At 48.2% G+C, this 14,095-nt stretch overlaps 1 protein-coding gene across 2 annotated transcripts in view; it reads left to right on the top strand.

Annotated features, from left to right (window-relative positions):
• Positions 1–14,095, top strand: part of SLX9 (SLX9 ribosome biogenesis factor) — a 700,441-nt gene that overhangs the window by 663,271 nt on the left and 23,075 nt on the right. For both annotated transcript variants that reach the window (XM_069615852.1, XM_069615853.1), the window contains exon 4: positions 8,457–8,619. In XM_069615852.1, coding sequence (XP_069471953.1) covers positions 8,457–8,619 — 163 coding nt within the window. The remainder of the gene's footprint in view (positions 1–8,456; positions 8,620–14,095) is intronic.

A 14,095-nucleotide genomic window follows, 5' to 3' on the forward strand; every position in this document is an offset into this window, starting at 1 on the left:
ATAACATCCAGTGACGTCTCCCTCGACGGAGGCCTTCGAGGTACATCGACAGTCAACGCAGGACGCCGTCTGCCGAAAATGTGAAATATGTGGAATACGATGGAGGAACATCAAGTTGAAAGAACGTTACCAGTTGATAAGTAACTTCTCCAGCATGGGGTCTGGCATGGATTCACATGCTCATGAATATTCCCCGTCGTCAGGCTGGGAATCCTCGGTAAAGAAAAAAATCAGTATCGGTATCAGTTTTGTTTCTGATCTGTCTTTCTTAGTAGTAACCAATCACTGGTCTCTGGGTCATACTGCCCCCAGCCAATGACTGCCCTCTCCCTAAGCGCCTCCCCTGCGAGCCATCCTCAGATTTTTACCGCACGTTGAAATGTTGGGAGTCCTCGTGCTATAGCTCTCAAACTTTTACTGCGTTTTGCGATTCTTCAAATAGTTTAATCTCATTTATTCGGTCAATCGAGCCACAAGCTCCACCATTTCTACTTCCAATCAACGGGGACCCGTTTCGGAATTTTCTACACCCCTCAAGGGCAAAGTTTTGTCGAGTTACGCTTCTTTGAGGATTCCAGAAGATCTGAGGCCTACCTCGTGCATATGGCCCAGGACAAGGGAAGCTCGATGCCCGGATCCAAGCTGTTCAGGAACTGCCCTGGATGCGGATTACAGAATGTTTTCAAGGAGTATGAGCATTTGAGATGTCTCTACTGCCTTCACAAAGACAAAACGCACATGGAGAGGACTGTGCGTTTTGCAAGAAGATGTCGGAACGGACCATGAAGGATCGGCGTATCCGCCTCACCAACTGGCTGGAAGGGAAGAGCCCGGCAGGTGAGAAGAAGTAGAGGTCCGAGCTTAAGTCGTTTGAGGGCCCTCCGGCGACGGGGGCCCAACAGAAGGACAAAGCACTGTGAGTCCGCGGGCACCAGGAGCGCCGAAGGGTCGGGCTCCTCGGCTGCCAGGCAGGGCGCACTTTCACCGACGCCATCAACCACGAGACATCGCTCTGGCTCGGGGAAGAGAAAATACGAGAACCCGGGTAAGCTTCTGGAGAAGACCCGGTCGATCTCGAAGGAGTCAACCGAGGGGGAGCGAGGCGGTGACCCTCCTGCCAAGGTGAAGGCCTCAAGCGCGCCCAAGATGGTGAAGGCCTTGATTCACTCGGCTAAGGCCTCTATCGAGGGAGTCGTGGCAGCCCTGTCGAGGCCTGTGGAGGCTACCCCAGTGGAGGCAACCTCGGGCCCAGAGTTTCCCTGCCACTGCGGAGGGAATCCTCTTTTCAGCCCATCGATAAGACCCCCGTGAAGACCCCGGTGGATACAGAGGGGGGGCGGTGGCCGTGACTGACACGGATACAGCCTACGAGGAGGAGCTGGTTGAAGTCGTGAAGGGCCTCAACAAGGGGTTTGAGGATGTCCGGGTCCCACGGGAGGAATCCCGAGGAGGCGGACAAAGAGAGCGACAGTGGCGCCGACGAGGCTCCCATGGAGGAGGAGCAACCATCGCGCCCGTCGCAACCAGTGCTCGAGCCTCAGGACAACTCGTTGGCCATTTTGAGAGCAATCCAAACCTTATGCACGGAGATGAGGACGAGGTTGCCTCTACCCCCAACGGACGACCCAGCAGAACCGGGCCCGTCGGGAAGCCCTCCAAACAAGCGGAGGAGAGTTCATCCCACCCCGCCCTTCCAGCCTGTTAAGCCTTCATCTCCTTCCCCTGATCCTAGGGATGACACGGGAATGGATACAGCCACGACGGGGACGGATGACGGTGGTGACGATGGGATGGGCCTTCCATCACCACCCCCTTGGGCCTCCCCGCCTGACGAAATTGTCTCCTTCCACGCCATGATTGCCAGGGCATCCGAGCTTTTCCAGCTCTGCCCCGAAGAACAGAAGAAGGAAGGTTTCCTCTATCAACGGCGCAAGGCCAAGAGGAAGACGGTCCTCGCGGTGCCGTTGCTTGACGACATCTGGGACGAGGGACTTGCTCTCCTGAAGAACCCGTCCACGATGCCTGCCAAGAGGGATCGGAACGAGAAGAAGTACCGGGTCCCCGATTCTGCCCCTTTGTGCCTTAGGGCACAGCCGACCCCGGATTCGGTCATCTCGACAGCGGCCAAGAAGAAAGCGGCGGGGGCGACGGCTTCAACTTCAACCTCCCCACCTGATGGCGAGGGAAAGAAACTGGACGCCATGGGGTGACGAGTCATCTCGTCTGCGGCAACGAAAATTAAGGCGGCCACCGCCCTTGCGATTGTGACCCGCTACGACAGGGAGTTGTGGTACAAGATCGCTCCCCGATTCTGCTGGACTTCCTACCGGACGACAAGAGGACAAAGGATTCGGCTGTGGCTCCTCTACGTACCGCTAGGCAGTCCGTTCCTCGTCGCAAGAGGCCTGCAGAGGGCGCGGCAAGTCAGGAGGATCTCGTTGCCGTCGCCAAGGAGGCCAGCTGCTAACAACAAGAAAAGCTAGAGGAGTTAATAATTTGAAAGGGCGAGGAATCCACCACAACAGGAGACACACCAGGCTGGAATAAAAGGCTTAAATCGGTGTCTATCCTTTGAATTGATTGTAAACAGACCCAGGGTGATGCTAAACGAACCTGAGTACAAGGAATCCTGACTTTCCTGGTTGGCCGCAAACCTCCTCCTTGTCTCCTCCTAGGAAGGCAAGTTAATAAGAGTAAATGCAGAGAATCGTAAATGCAGCGCCCTCCACCCCTTTCCCTTGCCCTAGAGTGAGTAAACCTTCCTATGTGTCGTCTTACCGTAAGGAAGGCTGATGGGGTACAAATTAGAATCCAGAAAGTGTTACTGAGGTAGGCAAAACGAGGAAGGGAAGGTTAGTCAGGGGACTAAAACACGGACAGCACGAGGGACGCACTAGAGACTGGTTGGTGCACTTGATGAATATGCAGGAGCGCGTCCAGAAAGTCCTGTGCACGTTTAAATGATGAAGTGGTAGGATGACAATGAGGAGGAAGGAGTAGTTCTCCTCGGGAAGTGGATCCTCGAGGTGAAGTAGATCAAAGCAGTACTTCAGGTGTTGAATGGATAATGGAGTGTGGAACGTCACCTGGATAGAGTGGTGAAGTTGCATGCACAAGACTGGGCGGAAACAAGGAAGTCTCTCAGGCAGGCCGGGGTCATAGAGAGCAGTAATAAACAAAGGCAGTGGGTGGAGACAAAGGTCCAATAAGCAGGCTGAGGTCAAAGAGATCAGTAATAACAAATGCCGTGGGCGAAGACACATAAGTCCAATAAGCAGGCCGGGTTTGTCAACAGAGAATCACATGGAACAGCTGACAGGCGGAGGTCTATCGGATAGATCTTCAGAGAAACACAATTAGAAGCACCTGATTCCTGCCCACCGATAGTTTAATTAATGACTATGAAGATGTGGCTCTGACGCAAGACGCAGTTCTGCGTGTCACGTGACCTCCAAGAGCCGTGAAGCTCGGATGTATTGCACAGAGTCTCGGGAGAGCACAGCGTCGCCATGGCAACGTCTCTCCGAGTCTCCAGTGAGTAAAGAATGATCTCGTAGCCATTCTATGGCCAAACGGCAGACGTATAGAACACAAAACGGTGGGCAATCTCCTACTGGTGATGGTAGGCGAACTAGCGGGAGAATCGGCAAGCATGACACAGACACCTGGGCTATCCTTAACCTCTTTCCCGAGAACAGAGCATTTCTCGCAAAGCATACAAAAGCAATGAAAGCCCCTGCTTGGGCATGGCTCGAGGCATGGGCAGACTCCATTCCCCCATATCTATGCATCAGATTCCACAGCTCAGCTCTGTGACTTTTCAAACTTCTTTGGTTTCTTTACAGAGAGAATGTCTACCCTACAATCCCGAAGCTTCCAACCAGTAACGATCTACCAGAGCCCTCTCCTCCGTGCCATGTAGTCCTTGGTGACTTCTATTAATGGAGTAAGCTCTGAGACACTTTCAGGGCCTTTGGCTGTTCAGCAGAACGATGCCCATGCGGCTGTTCCCAGTCATGGTTCTTCGACCGGAAATGCCTCCATCTTCCAGTCATTAAAGCAGACTAGATGGAGGCCCCTTACATGGCACAATTCCCTTCTGTTCTGTATACTGAGGCTTCCTGATCAAGATGAGCGGTTTCCATTGAGACTTTTCTCCATTCTTCCTCTCGCCTCTGTCTGTTCCCCTGACCTGGGTAGGCAGTGAAGCCGAAGCTAAGAAGCTGGTTCAGGATATGTTCAGTGCCAATCATGAGTCTGGGTGTCATGGGCTACCCCCTGTGGTAGAGGATCTGGTTTGCAAAATCTGGAAGCACAGGAGACCAGAGCGTACAGGAAGCAACCAAAGCACGATTTGGTACCTTCCATTGCACGGCCTCATGTGCAGATGAGGGACACGTTCCCTCCAGGCTTCATCGTGAGAAAGAAGCAACCCTTATCCACCATTTGCAAAGCACCAAGAGTGGAGGATCACTCCTGTGACGTTCATAATAGATGCGTTGATTTCCCCCTGTGCGGGGATCCATGGAGAGCAGGTGGATTCCTCCCTCATGTTTTGGAGGAGAACTCCACTTGGTTTTCTGGGCCAGTCCTGGGACATTTTTGGACAACCCATGTCTGACTCCATGCCCTGGCCTCGCAGAGATATCCCTTCCACCGAGGATCTAGGAGGATGAATGTCTGGTGCTCACATCTGTGCTAATGGTTGGGTAAATGATGTCAAACTCTAATATCCTCCTTGCTCCACTCCCACTACCTGTTTGAAATTGCCTCTCTTCAACTGGGCCACATAATTTGCCACCCCCTGTAGTATTGTAATCAGAGGGATTGTTGACATACTCCACATTCAGGTGCAATGAGTGGGAGCCGGAAAAGCAACTCATCCATGTTCACAATTGTTACCCCTCTGAGTGGTTTTAATGCAAACTGTAACTGGACGGTGAGATAAAGTGAACCTACTCTGGGGTAGAGTCCTGCTGCTAGTCTTGTGAGCTGACCTCATGGTGCCAGATAGCTGTAAGTCCTCAGAAGCCTGGCTCAACAGTTCACATGAATAGGACCTGAAACCATGTCCGTCCAAGGAAAGGGAATTTAAGAATGCTGGCCTCCTGAGAGGGCCCCCCTTCCAAAACTTCTACCAATGGTGACGTCTGGCCACAGCACTCGATACAGTAGAAATAACGGTTCCCCTATAAACATCAAAAGAACCATGCAATGAAAGCATCAGCTGCTTCTGCATGATGACCAACACCCATGTTTGGGAGGTACGCACATCTAGCGCAAACATGAGTCATTGAATATTCCTAAAGGTGTGATGAATGCCGCGTACTCCTCAGCCCTCACCCCTAAGAAAGCAGCAACATAAGCTCTTTTAAGCCATAATTCCCCACTTCTATCAATGCTGTCAATGAGTGAAGCACTGTGACAGGCCCCTGATGGGCAGGCAGTGGAACTAGGGAGGAGGGAGTACACCAACAGGGTATCAGAGAATGTGTCCTAAAATCAATGTAGATTATGCACACTAGGCAGGATGGAATTCTGTTAAGGATCCTTAATTTCCTTCACAATGATGTTCACTGTAACAGTGCCAGTCATCCGAGAAGGTTCATATTGACTATGTACATCATGTGCTACAGCAGGGTCCCTTGGGCACCTTGAAACATCCTGAAGATTTATTTGAGGTATGCAACCAACTCCCCCACAATATCCCTCCGGATTAGCATTATCATTTAAATCATTGGTGGTATCTCCTCATCTTGGAAAGGGGCACAATGGAAATCCGGACAAAGACTGGGAGTTGGACCCCCAGGAAAATGTCTATTGATAACCTGTTTAACAGTTCCTGCCAATATCTGTTGCCTTTGCGCGTCTGTGACTCTGAAAAACTGGGGGCAGGGTCAGGATGATGGGCACTGGGCAGTTGGAGAAAAATAGTACACCCTTATACGGTGGCCAGAATGTTTCTTGTGCCAACTTCTCCAACGACTTTCATCCCACAATCTATTGGGAAAATACAAATCATTAATGATTAGCAATATGCTTACCATTGATCACCTCAGAACCCTGTACATCCCATGGAGGCTAGTCAGAAGGGCCCGCCTCTGCAGTGAGAGAGGACAAAACAGGATTTGGTTTGGACTAAGGAGTGCCTGTCTCCAAAGACTGTGAACCTCGCGCTATATGGACTGCCACAAGAAGAGGGACAAAGTAGCAATGATCCCCACTTTGAAAAACAACTATAGGGCTGAAAACTAAAGTTCCCCTTAATCCCATCATAGTGGTTGTTCGGGCTTTCTTGAAGCTCTGTGGTCTCATTACAAGTTCAGCGGTGTGGGAAAAATGGGGGGTGGTTCAGTTACTTCCATATTTTGGTGGTAATGGAATTCCCACCATTTTTACCACATCATCGAAGAACAAGTTTGACACTGAAGTGGAGGATTTTCCACCACCATCAGTCTGGAAGTAAATCCACTGTGTTTAAGTAAAAAAGTTGGTAGAATTACCATGGTGGAATTAAAGAGGCTTATTGCAATTACCACTACTTGGTCATGTGTGTTTACCGTGGCATTACAAGTGGTGGTAGGGTAGTGTTGTTCCCCATTTCTTAAGTCAATAGTGCTCCATGAGGATTCTTGCATAAACGGCACGATAATTCTGCCGATTCTTTACCTTAATGTGGGGGATTTACCTCAGCATAATACTGGAGGAAAATCCTCCACTTCAATGTCAAACTTGTATTTCGGCTGTGTGGGAGAAATGGCAGTTATTCTGTTACCGTTAAAAAAAAGTGGCACTAACTGAATTACCACCCGTTTTTCCGCACTACCGAACTTGTAATAAGGCCCATAATACCACACAATTTAGAAGTGTACCCATTGCGAAGTTCACTCTCAACATCTGCGATCAGGTCAATAAACAATCAGAATTTACTACTCAGCTCATCTTTCTGCTATAATCCTAACTCCATTCCAGCGTTCAATCACAATTATTACAAGAGCTGTGAAGGGACATGGTGCACACAAACGAGCGTTCTATTGTTTATAGAGGAACTTTCTCAATCCAGCGTAACAAAAATACTTTTGCAACATTTGTCTCTCCAGATGATTTGGACTACAACGCCCGTAAGCCTTAGCCTACTTATTTAATGGTGAGGGGTTAGAGGAGTTGTAGTCCAAAACCTCTGGCAAACCTGAGGTTGCAGACCTCTGCATTTACAGTAATCGGACTCCTAGATTGCCTCCTGCTGGGGCAGAAGCCTACTAGACTGAGGAAGGAACTTGTGTAAAGTATTCAGGGCAGCTAGCATGAGCAAGGCTTCATTTTGGAAAACCCTGCAATGCCTACTGTATAGGAATGATGGAAATGGTCTGAATAGAAAATCTTTTGAAAAGATAACCCTCCACCATTAATAATTTTCATAGATTGACAGGCATGAATAATCCCATGTCGTCTGGTTGAGAATCCCTGGTACACATAGCTGTTGGAGCAGTATCATAGAATGGCATATAAACACACATGGATATTCAGCTCACAGTCTACACACCTCCTGTTGGTCCATTTACTATTCACCAAATTCCTAAACATTTTAGATACATGGTCCCTGATGATGTGATATGAATGTTGACGATGACAAGCTGATTAAATAGTTGTCAAAAAATATGAAACTTCTAACCACATCAGCAGATTTAGAATCAGCGCCATTATTATTTATGTCTTTCCTATTGAGCAAATTAGAAAGTATTGGAATTACTCTAGTGGGTTGAAAGGGAGTCGTAAGTCTGGGGTTCACTGTACAAGAGACCAAGATCATCCTGTTTAAGGGTGTTGGGGTGCACACATGTCATAGTATGCATTCCCAAGCAACACTGATCAAGAATAATGTTGTATTCATATTGTTCTTACTGACACAGTTCTTAACATTTCCTTGTGCTGTATATGAGATGTTGGGTTTTCCCAATTTAATCTCTCACAGTTCGAAAGTATATAATGTAACGGTCTACTTTATAAAATCTTATTGATAAAGAAACAGGTTGTTTTTCAGCGTTGTGGACCTTTTGTAGGTCATATTCAAGTACAACTCGCATTTATTTGCGCACACAATTGTCAGTTCTTGTCAAATTACTTGATTCTATTTATTACATTCACTCTCTCGAATTGAGACTGGTGATGAGAAGTGGATAGGGGTTTGTGTCACAAGTGATGGACTGGCAGAATAGGAGATGGGTGAATAAACCTCGTTGTACCTGTTGCCTTTTGTCAAGCGGGGATCACTTGTTACAAGTGGAGGTATGCATTATTTACTATTCATGTTTCAGCGGTAAGCCCAGTCCCATCTGTTCTTGCTAGAACATTAGAGGTGTTAGATGTTCAATCTAATGGCTGTATTGCATACCCTTCCCGTTTTCTAAAGCTCTCTGGTAACTCTAAATACAGTGTCTTCTCTTCTGTCTTTTCAGAAATAGATGCACTGAAGCTTGCCCAGCAGATGCAGAAGGAGCAAGCCAAGCGGAAAGCCACACCTGTTGTAGGGGACATGAGGTCACTAGTGGACGCCCTGCCAGAACTTTCTGAGCTCATCACCATCCGGAAACCCAGGATGCCGCGGAAACAGCCTAAAACGTAAGTGCAGCGTGGTTGCCTCAAGACTCACTCTTGGCACTTCTCAAGGCTAAGTCTTCAGATGTCCTTCCATGCATGGTCTGGGGAAATCGGTGGCAGATAGACCTTCAGTACCTCTGTTTATCGATTTACTATACCATCCTCGCTACTTAAATTAGTTCTCCGCAGCACATACCTGGCTCTATTCAATACATTCCACTGAAGACTGTGGACTTAGAATGTCTTTCTGCGGTTTTAGTCGTTATCAGGTAATATCCCCACCAATAATATCGCCATATATATGGTTGTGGGGTAAGGCCATAGGCGATATTATTAGTGGGGATAATTTATGGTGTTATTGGGACCTGGGGTTGCGGGGTTGTCCCCTGCTCCATTGAAAACATTGTGGGTGTTGCAGGGCTGCCCCTCGCAGGTTCCATGGCTTAATATCGCCGCAAAACTATGGCGATATTTTTGCGGGGCTATTGACACATGGAACCTTTTAGTCCCAGTCAGGAAGCTACAGCCATTATCCTCCAGGGCACTCTTACCCCTCCCTTCTCCCCATACACCCAAGGGCATCCAGGATGGAGAACCATTGATCCTTCAATTTCCAGTTTTGGTCCTGGTGCCATCCTTATTTGAATAGATGGTAGTTTGAGGCATTAGACTGGTTTTATGACTTGATGGTAGTGTAGGCTGTGTCTTGCGTCCAAATAATGGTCTTTAAAGGTGGACTGTTTGCAGCAGCAGTGCTAACATATTCCCTTTCATGTTGCTGCGCATCCTTGTGGCCTAGATCGGATGCTTCTTTGTGAAGCCATGCATTTTGTGACTTAATATTCCCCCCTCTGCTGTCATTGTCCCCTACCTTTTGATGTTCCTGGCCAGTGCCTTATAGGGGGCTTTCAAGGTTTGAAATGGTCTGTTCCTCCTTTGCAAGGCTATGATTTTGTATTAAAAAGGACCTAGATGACGCTTTAGTTAAATCTGTCAACCGTATTTAAAACAATATGAATATAAACCCATATTTAGACTATTTAAAAATATACCCATATAACTGGGAAGAAAGCTAGCCTGATTAGAGCAGGCCTTTTACATGGGATCAGCCTGCATTGGGCAAATTTGAAATATCAGCAGGAATGATAAAGAAGTCCCATTAAATTGGTTAAAATTGACACCTATTATTTACAGCGCTTAGAAGTGTAGGGGTCAAATTGTGATAATAACAGGAAAAGCGCTACATGTTTACCGTGGTGCATTCATCAAGCGATAGCCAAGCCAGGTTCTTTTCTTGGCCACTTCGTTAACTATTACACGGTGCAGCCAATAACTCGTATCTTTCCCTCTGGGCAGTACATGTGGTACTGAGTTGACCATTGCGGTTTAGCTCTGCTGTGCCATGTCCTCGCATGTAAAAATCCCATGCTCACCGGCCTGGCATTGCCATGCTATGGACCCTGAGTGGCAGATCGCGAATTGCTGGGCCGTTCAATGCAAAGGCATGTTTAGAAGAAAAGAGAGCTAAACATGGAAACGGGGAAGAGAATAGGGGACGAGAAGAAGGCCATCAGCCAGAGCAAAGCTACAAAAGCAACTTTAATGATTTCGCTGATAGGTGGCCTACTGTTGCGTTAAAGCAGTAGAGGAGTGGGGCAGTGGGTTGTTTCAGCACCCCGAAAGTTATAACTGCTGAACCCATATGCATGCATCATTATACTTTGCCGAAACCATACCCTTACCCAGAAATAATTTGGCTCACACATTGGTTGTCAAGTGTTGGCAATAAAAGGCCATAGGTTTTTATTGTACAGATATGGTTATGCCAATAACAATAATCACATATCATAAGATAATAAACAATACTTTTGGGCACCGGGTCTTGGGGTTACCCCCTCTGGCCCGTGCCTGCCTTCTTATGTCCCACGACTTGTTGTGGGCACCGTACAGTGCCCTGTACTACTTTTCCTTTCTTCTTCTCCCTTATTTGTAGGGTGGGAGGGTTTTGTGGTAAAAGAAGCAAAGGTTTGGAAGGCACTGAGTAAACCGTGCACCTCCTGTGTGTTTGGGTCCCCGTTCAGGGTCCACAAACTGATTGTGTTTTCTCAGACCATGCCGCTCTGTATTTATAAGACCCAGGGGAGCCCTGGGTCTTTGATGTGTATAGTAGTGGGGGGTGTTAAGTGTCAGCCCCCGGCCGGATAGCCAACTATCTGCCCCCCCGGGGGTGCAGGTCTTTGAACCTGATCCCTGCCTGCCTGTTGGTGTCCTTCGATGCTTAGCACCTAGTTGCATGAAGGAAGGGTGAGGTGATTGCTCACACCTCACCCTTCCTCAGCTTTGTGCAGGACAGACTGCGCGTCTCTATGACTAGGAGGGGGAGGAGAGGAGCAGAGAGGGGGAGAGGACGTGCTGCCCCTCTCCAGGCCTTCTGATGGTAACAGCAGTTACCCTGCCTCGCTTTGTGAGGCACTGCAGCATTGCCCAGAACTGCTGTTGGCGCTCAATTCAGCACTTGGGATTGTCCCCAAAAGTATTCCCCATTTCTCCAGCAGCTGTAGGGTCCGTGCTGGGGTAGGCTGGTATGCTGTAAAATAGCCCATCCACTACAGCTACCAAATAGTACAATATCATGTGGGCCCCCTTTATCCATGCCAGGCGGAAGCCTGTTTGCTGACAACACTTTGGGGCATGCATGGACATACCAAAAGGCCACCAAAATGGCAGATGTCTCCCTGTCCATTAAATACTTGCTATCGATATCAGAAGTGCAAGTCCCAGCATGCAAAGAGCTGTTGGTTAAAATAACAGGCATGCAAGAAGATGATCCAAATGACTCCAGAGTGTTTGCTGGCAGATTTGCACCTAAAATACGAGGGTGTGCCTTTGTCCTCTAGCATTGCACCCCATGCATTGACATGCTAGTGGTATCATGCCACACCATAGGCAAGAAAACAGGGTAATAACAATGGGCAAACCCGAATCCAGATTTACTTGCATCACTTCCCACCATCACTTGTTGAACATGGAGCGTGCATCTCCCACATGTACCTTGTCATCCGAGATGGTTTTCTGAAGATTAGATTTGCGGCAGGCCCTGAACAGGATTTTCAAGCCTTATTAATAAAATATTAGGGCGTGCAGGAATTTGATTCCCCCCAAGGGCCCGGTGCCTTGCTGTGAAGGTTTTTAATTCTGATTTATAATGAATGAAGCTGGCAAAGTGTAATGAAACAAGGCCTCCATTCATAAGGAGGAAAAGGCAAACACGCTACCCCAAGGTGGGGGTCTGCTGGGCCGAGCCAGGTGACAATAGGGTCTGCCCCACGGGAGGGACTCTGCAGCAAAGCCCGTGCTTAACCCACAAAGCGGAGAGGGGCCTCTGGCTGAGTAAGACAGCTTCCAGGTTAGAATGATTAGTGTGTAGCGTTGGCAAGCTGTTTGCTACATCCCCACCCTCCCTCTAAAAGCAAAATGAAGGGCTGCTTAGGTGCAGAGCATGAATGGCAACGAGGACCATGTGCAAATTCAAACACAAGCTTGCTTTGTGCACCCTGCTCCCCAGTGCCATTAATTGCAATGTGCATTGTATGTGAGTGTGTGGAGCACAAGGCTAGATGTAGTACAAGGCAGTGCCCAGGAGGGCAGCATGGGATTCGGGACAGACGGGGATAGGAAAGAATGGGCAGAGGGTGTAGAGGCAGGAGGCTGGGGCTTAGACACCAAGAGACGTTGCCTGGGTGGCTTTGGGTATATTTGGAAATTGAATGACACTTGAGCAGGTTTTCATTGGAACGTCTTTTTCGAATTGAAGGACTGGACGAGCAGTGTTTACTATGGGGGTCAGAGAGTTATGTGCAGGGCTTTAAGTGGGTCTCCCAAAATCTCTGTTTAGCCAGGGGCCCTGCTGGGGCTCCGCTCCCACCAGTCCAATGGCAAGGGATTGGAACTCGAGCCCTGCCCTGCGAAGCGAGTGTCACATTCACTGTACTATTTAGTAGATGCTGGAGTTTGGTTGTTTCATTCCATAGACTGCTTGAAAGCCCATTACATGCTTTATGTGGCAAGCACTCTATTGAAGAAAACAAAAGCAATCCAGCACCTACCAAACAGCACAGTGCTGTGCCATTTCGTAGGCGCTGGATTTCTTGTATTTCATTCAATAGAATACTTGCCACGTAAAGCCTGAAACGGGCTTTATGTGGCAAGCTGTCTATTCAATGAAACAAACGAAACCCAGCACTTACCGAATAGAACAGTGCAATGTGACGGTGGCTGGTCACAAGCCGGGCTCAGTTTCTAATCACCAGCACGGCAAAAGAAAAAAAAGTTTTTTATTTGCTGTTGGGATGCTGAGCGGTGGGTAATGCGTGTTATTTGTCAAGCTGTCTGGCAAATATCAGGAAAATGTGTTTTCAGGCAGCTAAGCAGATAGCATTATTAGCTTAGATCAGATAGTAAAATGTGTACCTTGATATACATAACAGGCAATGTTGAACCATGTATTTTGGAGATTTCATTTTTAATTCAAGGTTATTTGCTAGGCCCTGCCTAGCACTATTTAGATCACGCCCCAATACAAATGCTGTGAAGTTTTAGAGCCCGCCAGCCCCCTCGATTTCTCTTCCCACTTAAGGCATTGGTTATGTGATTTCAGATTCTAGGATTGTGGCTGGGGAAGGTTGTCTTGTCTTTTCCTAATTTCTTGTCTGCATAGGCCATCGCTTCTTGAACTGTTTCACAGAAGTTGGGTTTATCCAATAGATGTGGTGGTACTGTGATGGAGAGGCCAATGTAAACACTCAGCCTTGATTTGCCTCACCATGACCTAGAGTCTAGCGCATTGTGAATTCAGGAAATATTGAATGAATCCCGTTCAATGTTCTCCTTTCTCCAGCATGGGGTCTGGCATGGATTCACATGCTCATGAATATTCCCCGTCGTCAGGCTGGGAATTTCGTTTCTGATCTGTCTTTCGTAGTAATAACCAATCACTGGTCTCTGCGTCATACTGACCACAGCCAATGACTGCCCTCTACCTAAGCACCGCCTCTGGCAGCCATCTTCAGATTTTTACCGCACGTTCATGTGTTGGGATCCTCGTGCTATTGCTCTCGAGCGTTAGTGCTATTTTTCACGTTTTTTTTTCTCAAAAACTTTGTTTTTTCGGTCAAAAGAGCCTCAAGCTCCACCGACTCTCCATCCGATCAACGGGGACCCATGTCGGATTCGTCTGCGCCCCTCAGGGGTGAAGATTTCATCGAGCTACGCTTTTGGAGGACTCCAGAAGCTTCTCAGGCCCGGACATGGCCCCGGAGAAGGGAAGCTCGACGCCCGGAAAGCTGTTCAGGATCTGCCCTGGATGCCAGCTGCAGAACGTCTTTAAGGAGGACGAACACTCCTTTTGTCTCTACTGCTTACATGAGGACAAGACGCACGTGGAGAAGGACTGTGCGTTTTGCGGCAATATGTCGGAGCGGACCATGAAGGACCGCCA

This window comes from Ambystoma mexicanum, chromosome 9, assembly GCF_040938575.1.
Source record: "Ambystoma mexicanum isolate Mex_15411 chromosome 9, UKY_AmexF1_1, whole genome shotgun sequence".
Lineage (NCBI taxonomy): Eukaryota > Metazoa > Chordata > Amphibia > Caudata > Ambystomatidae > Ambystoma > Ambystoma mexicanum.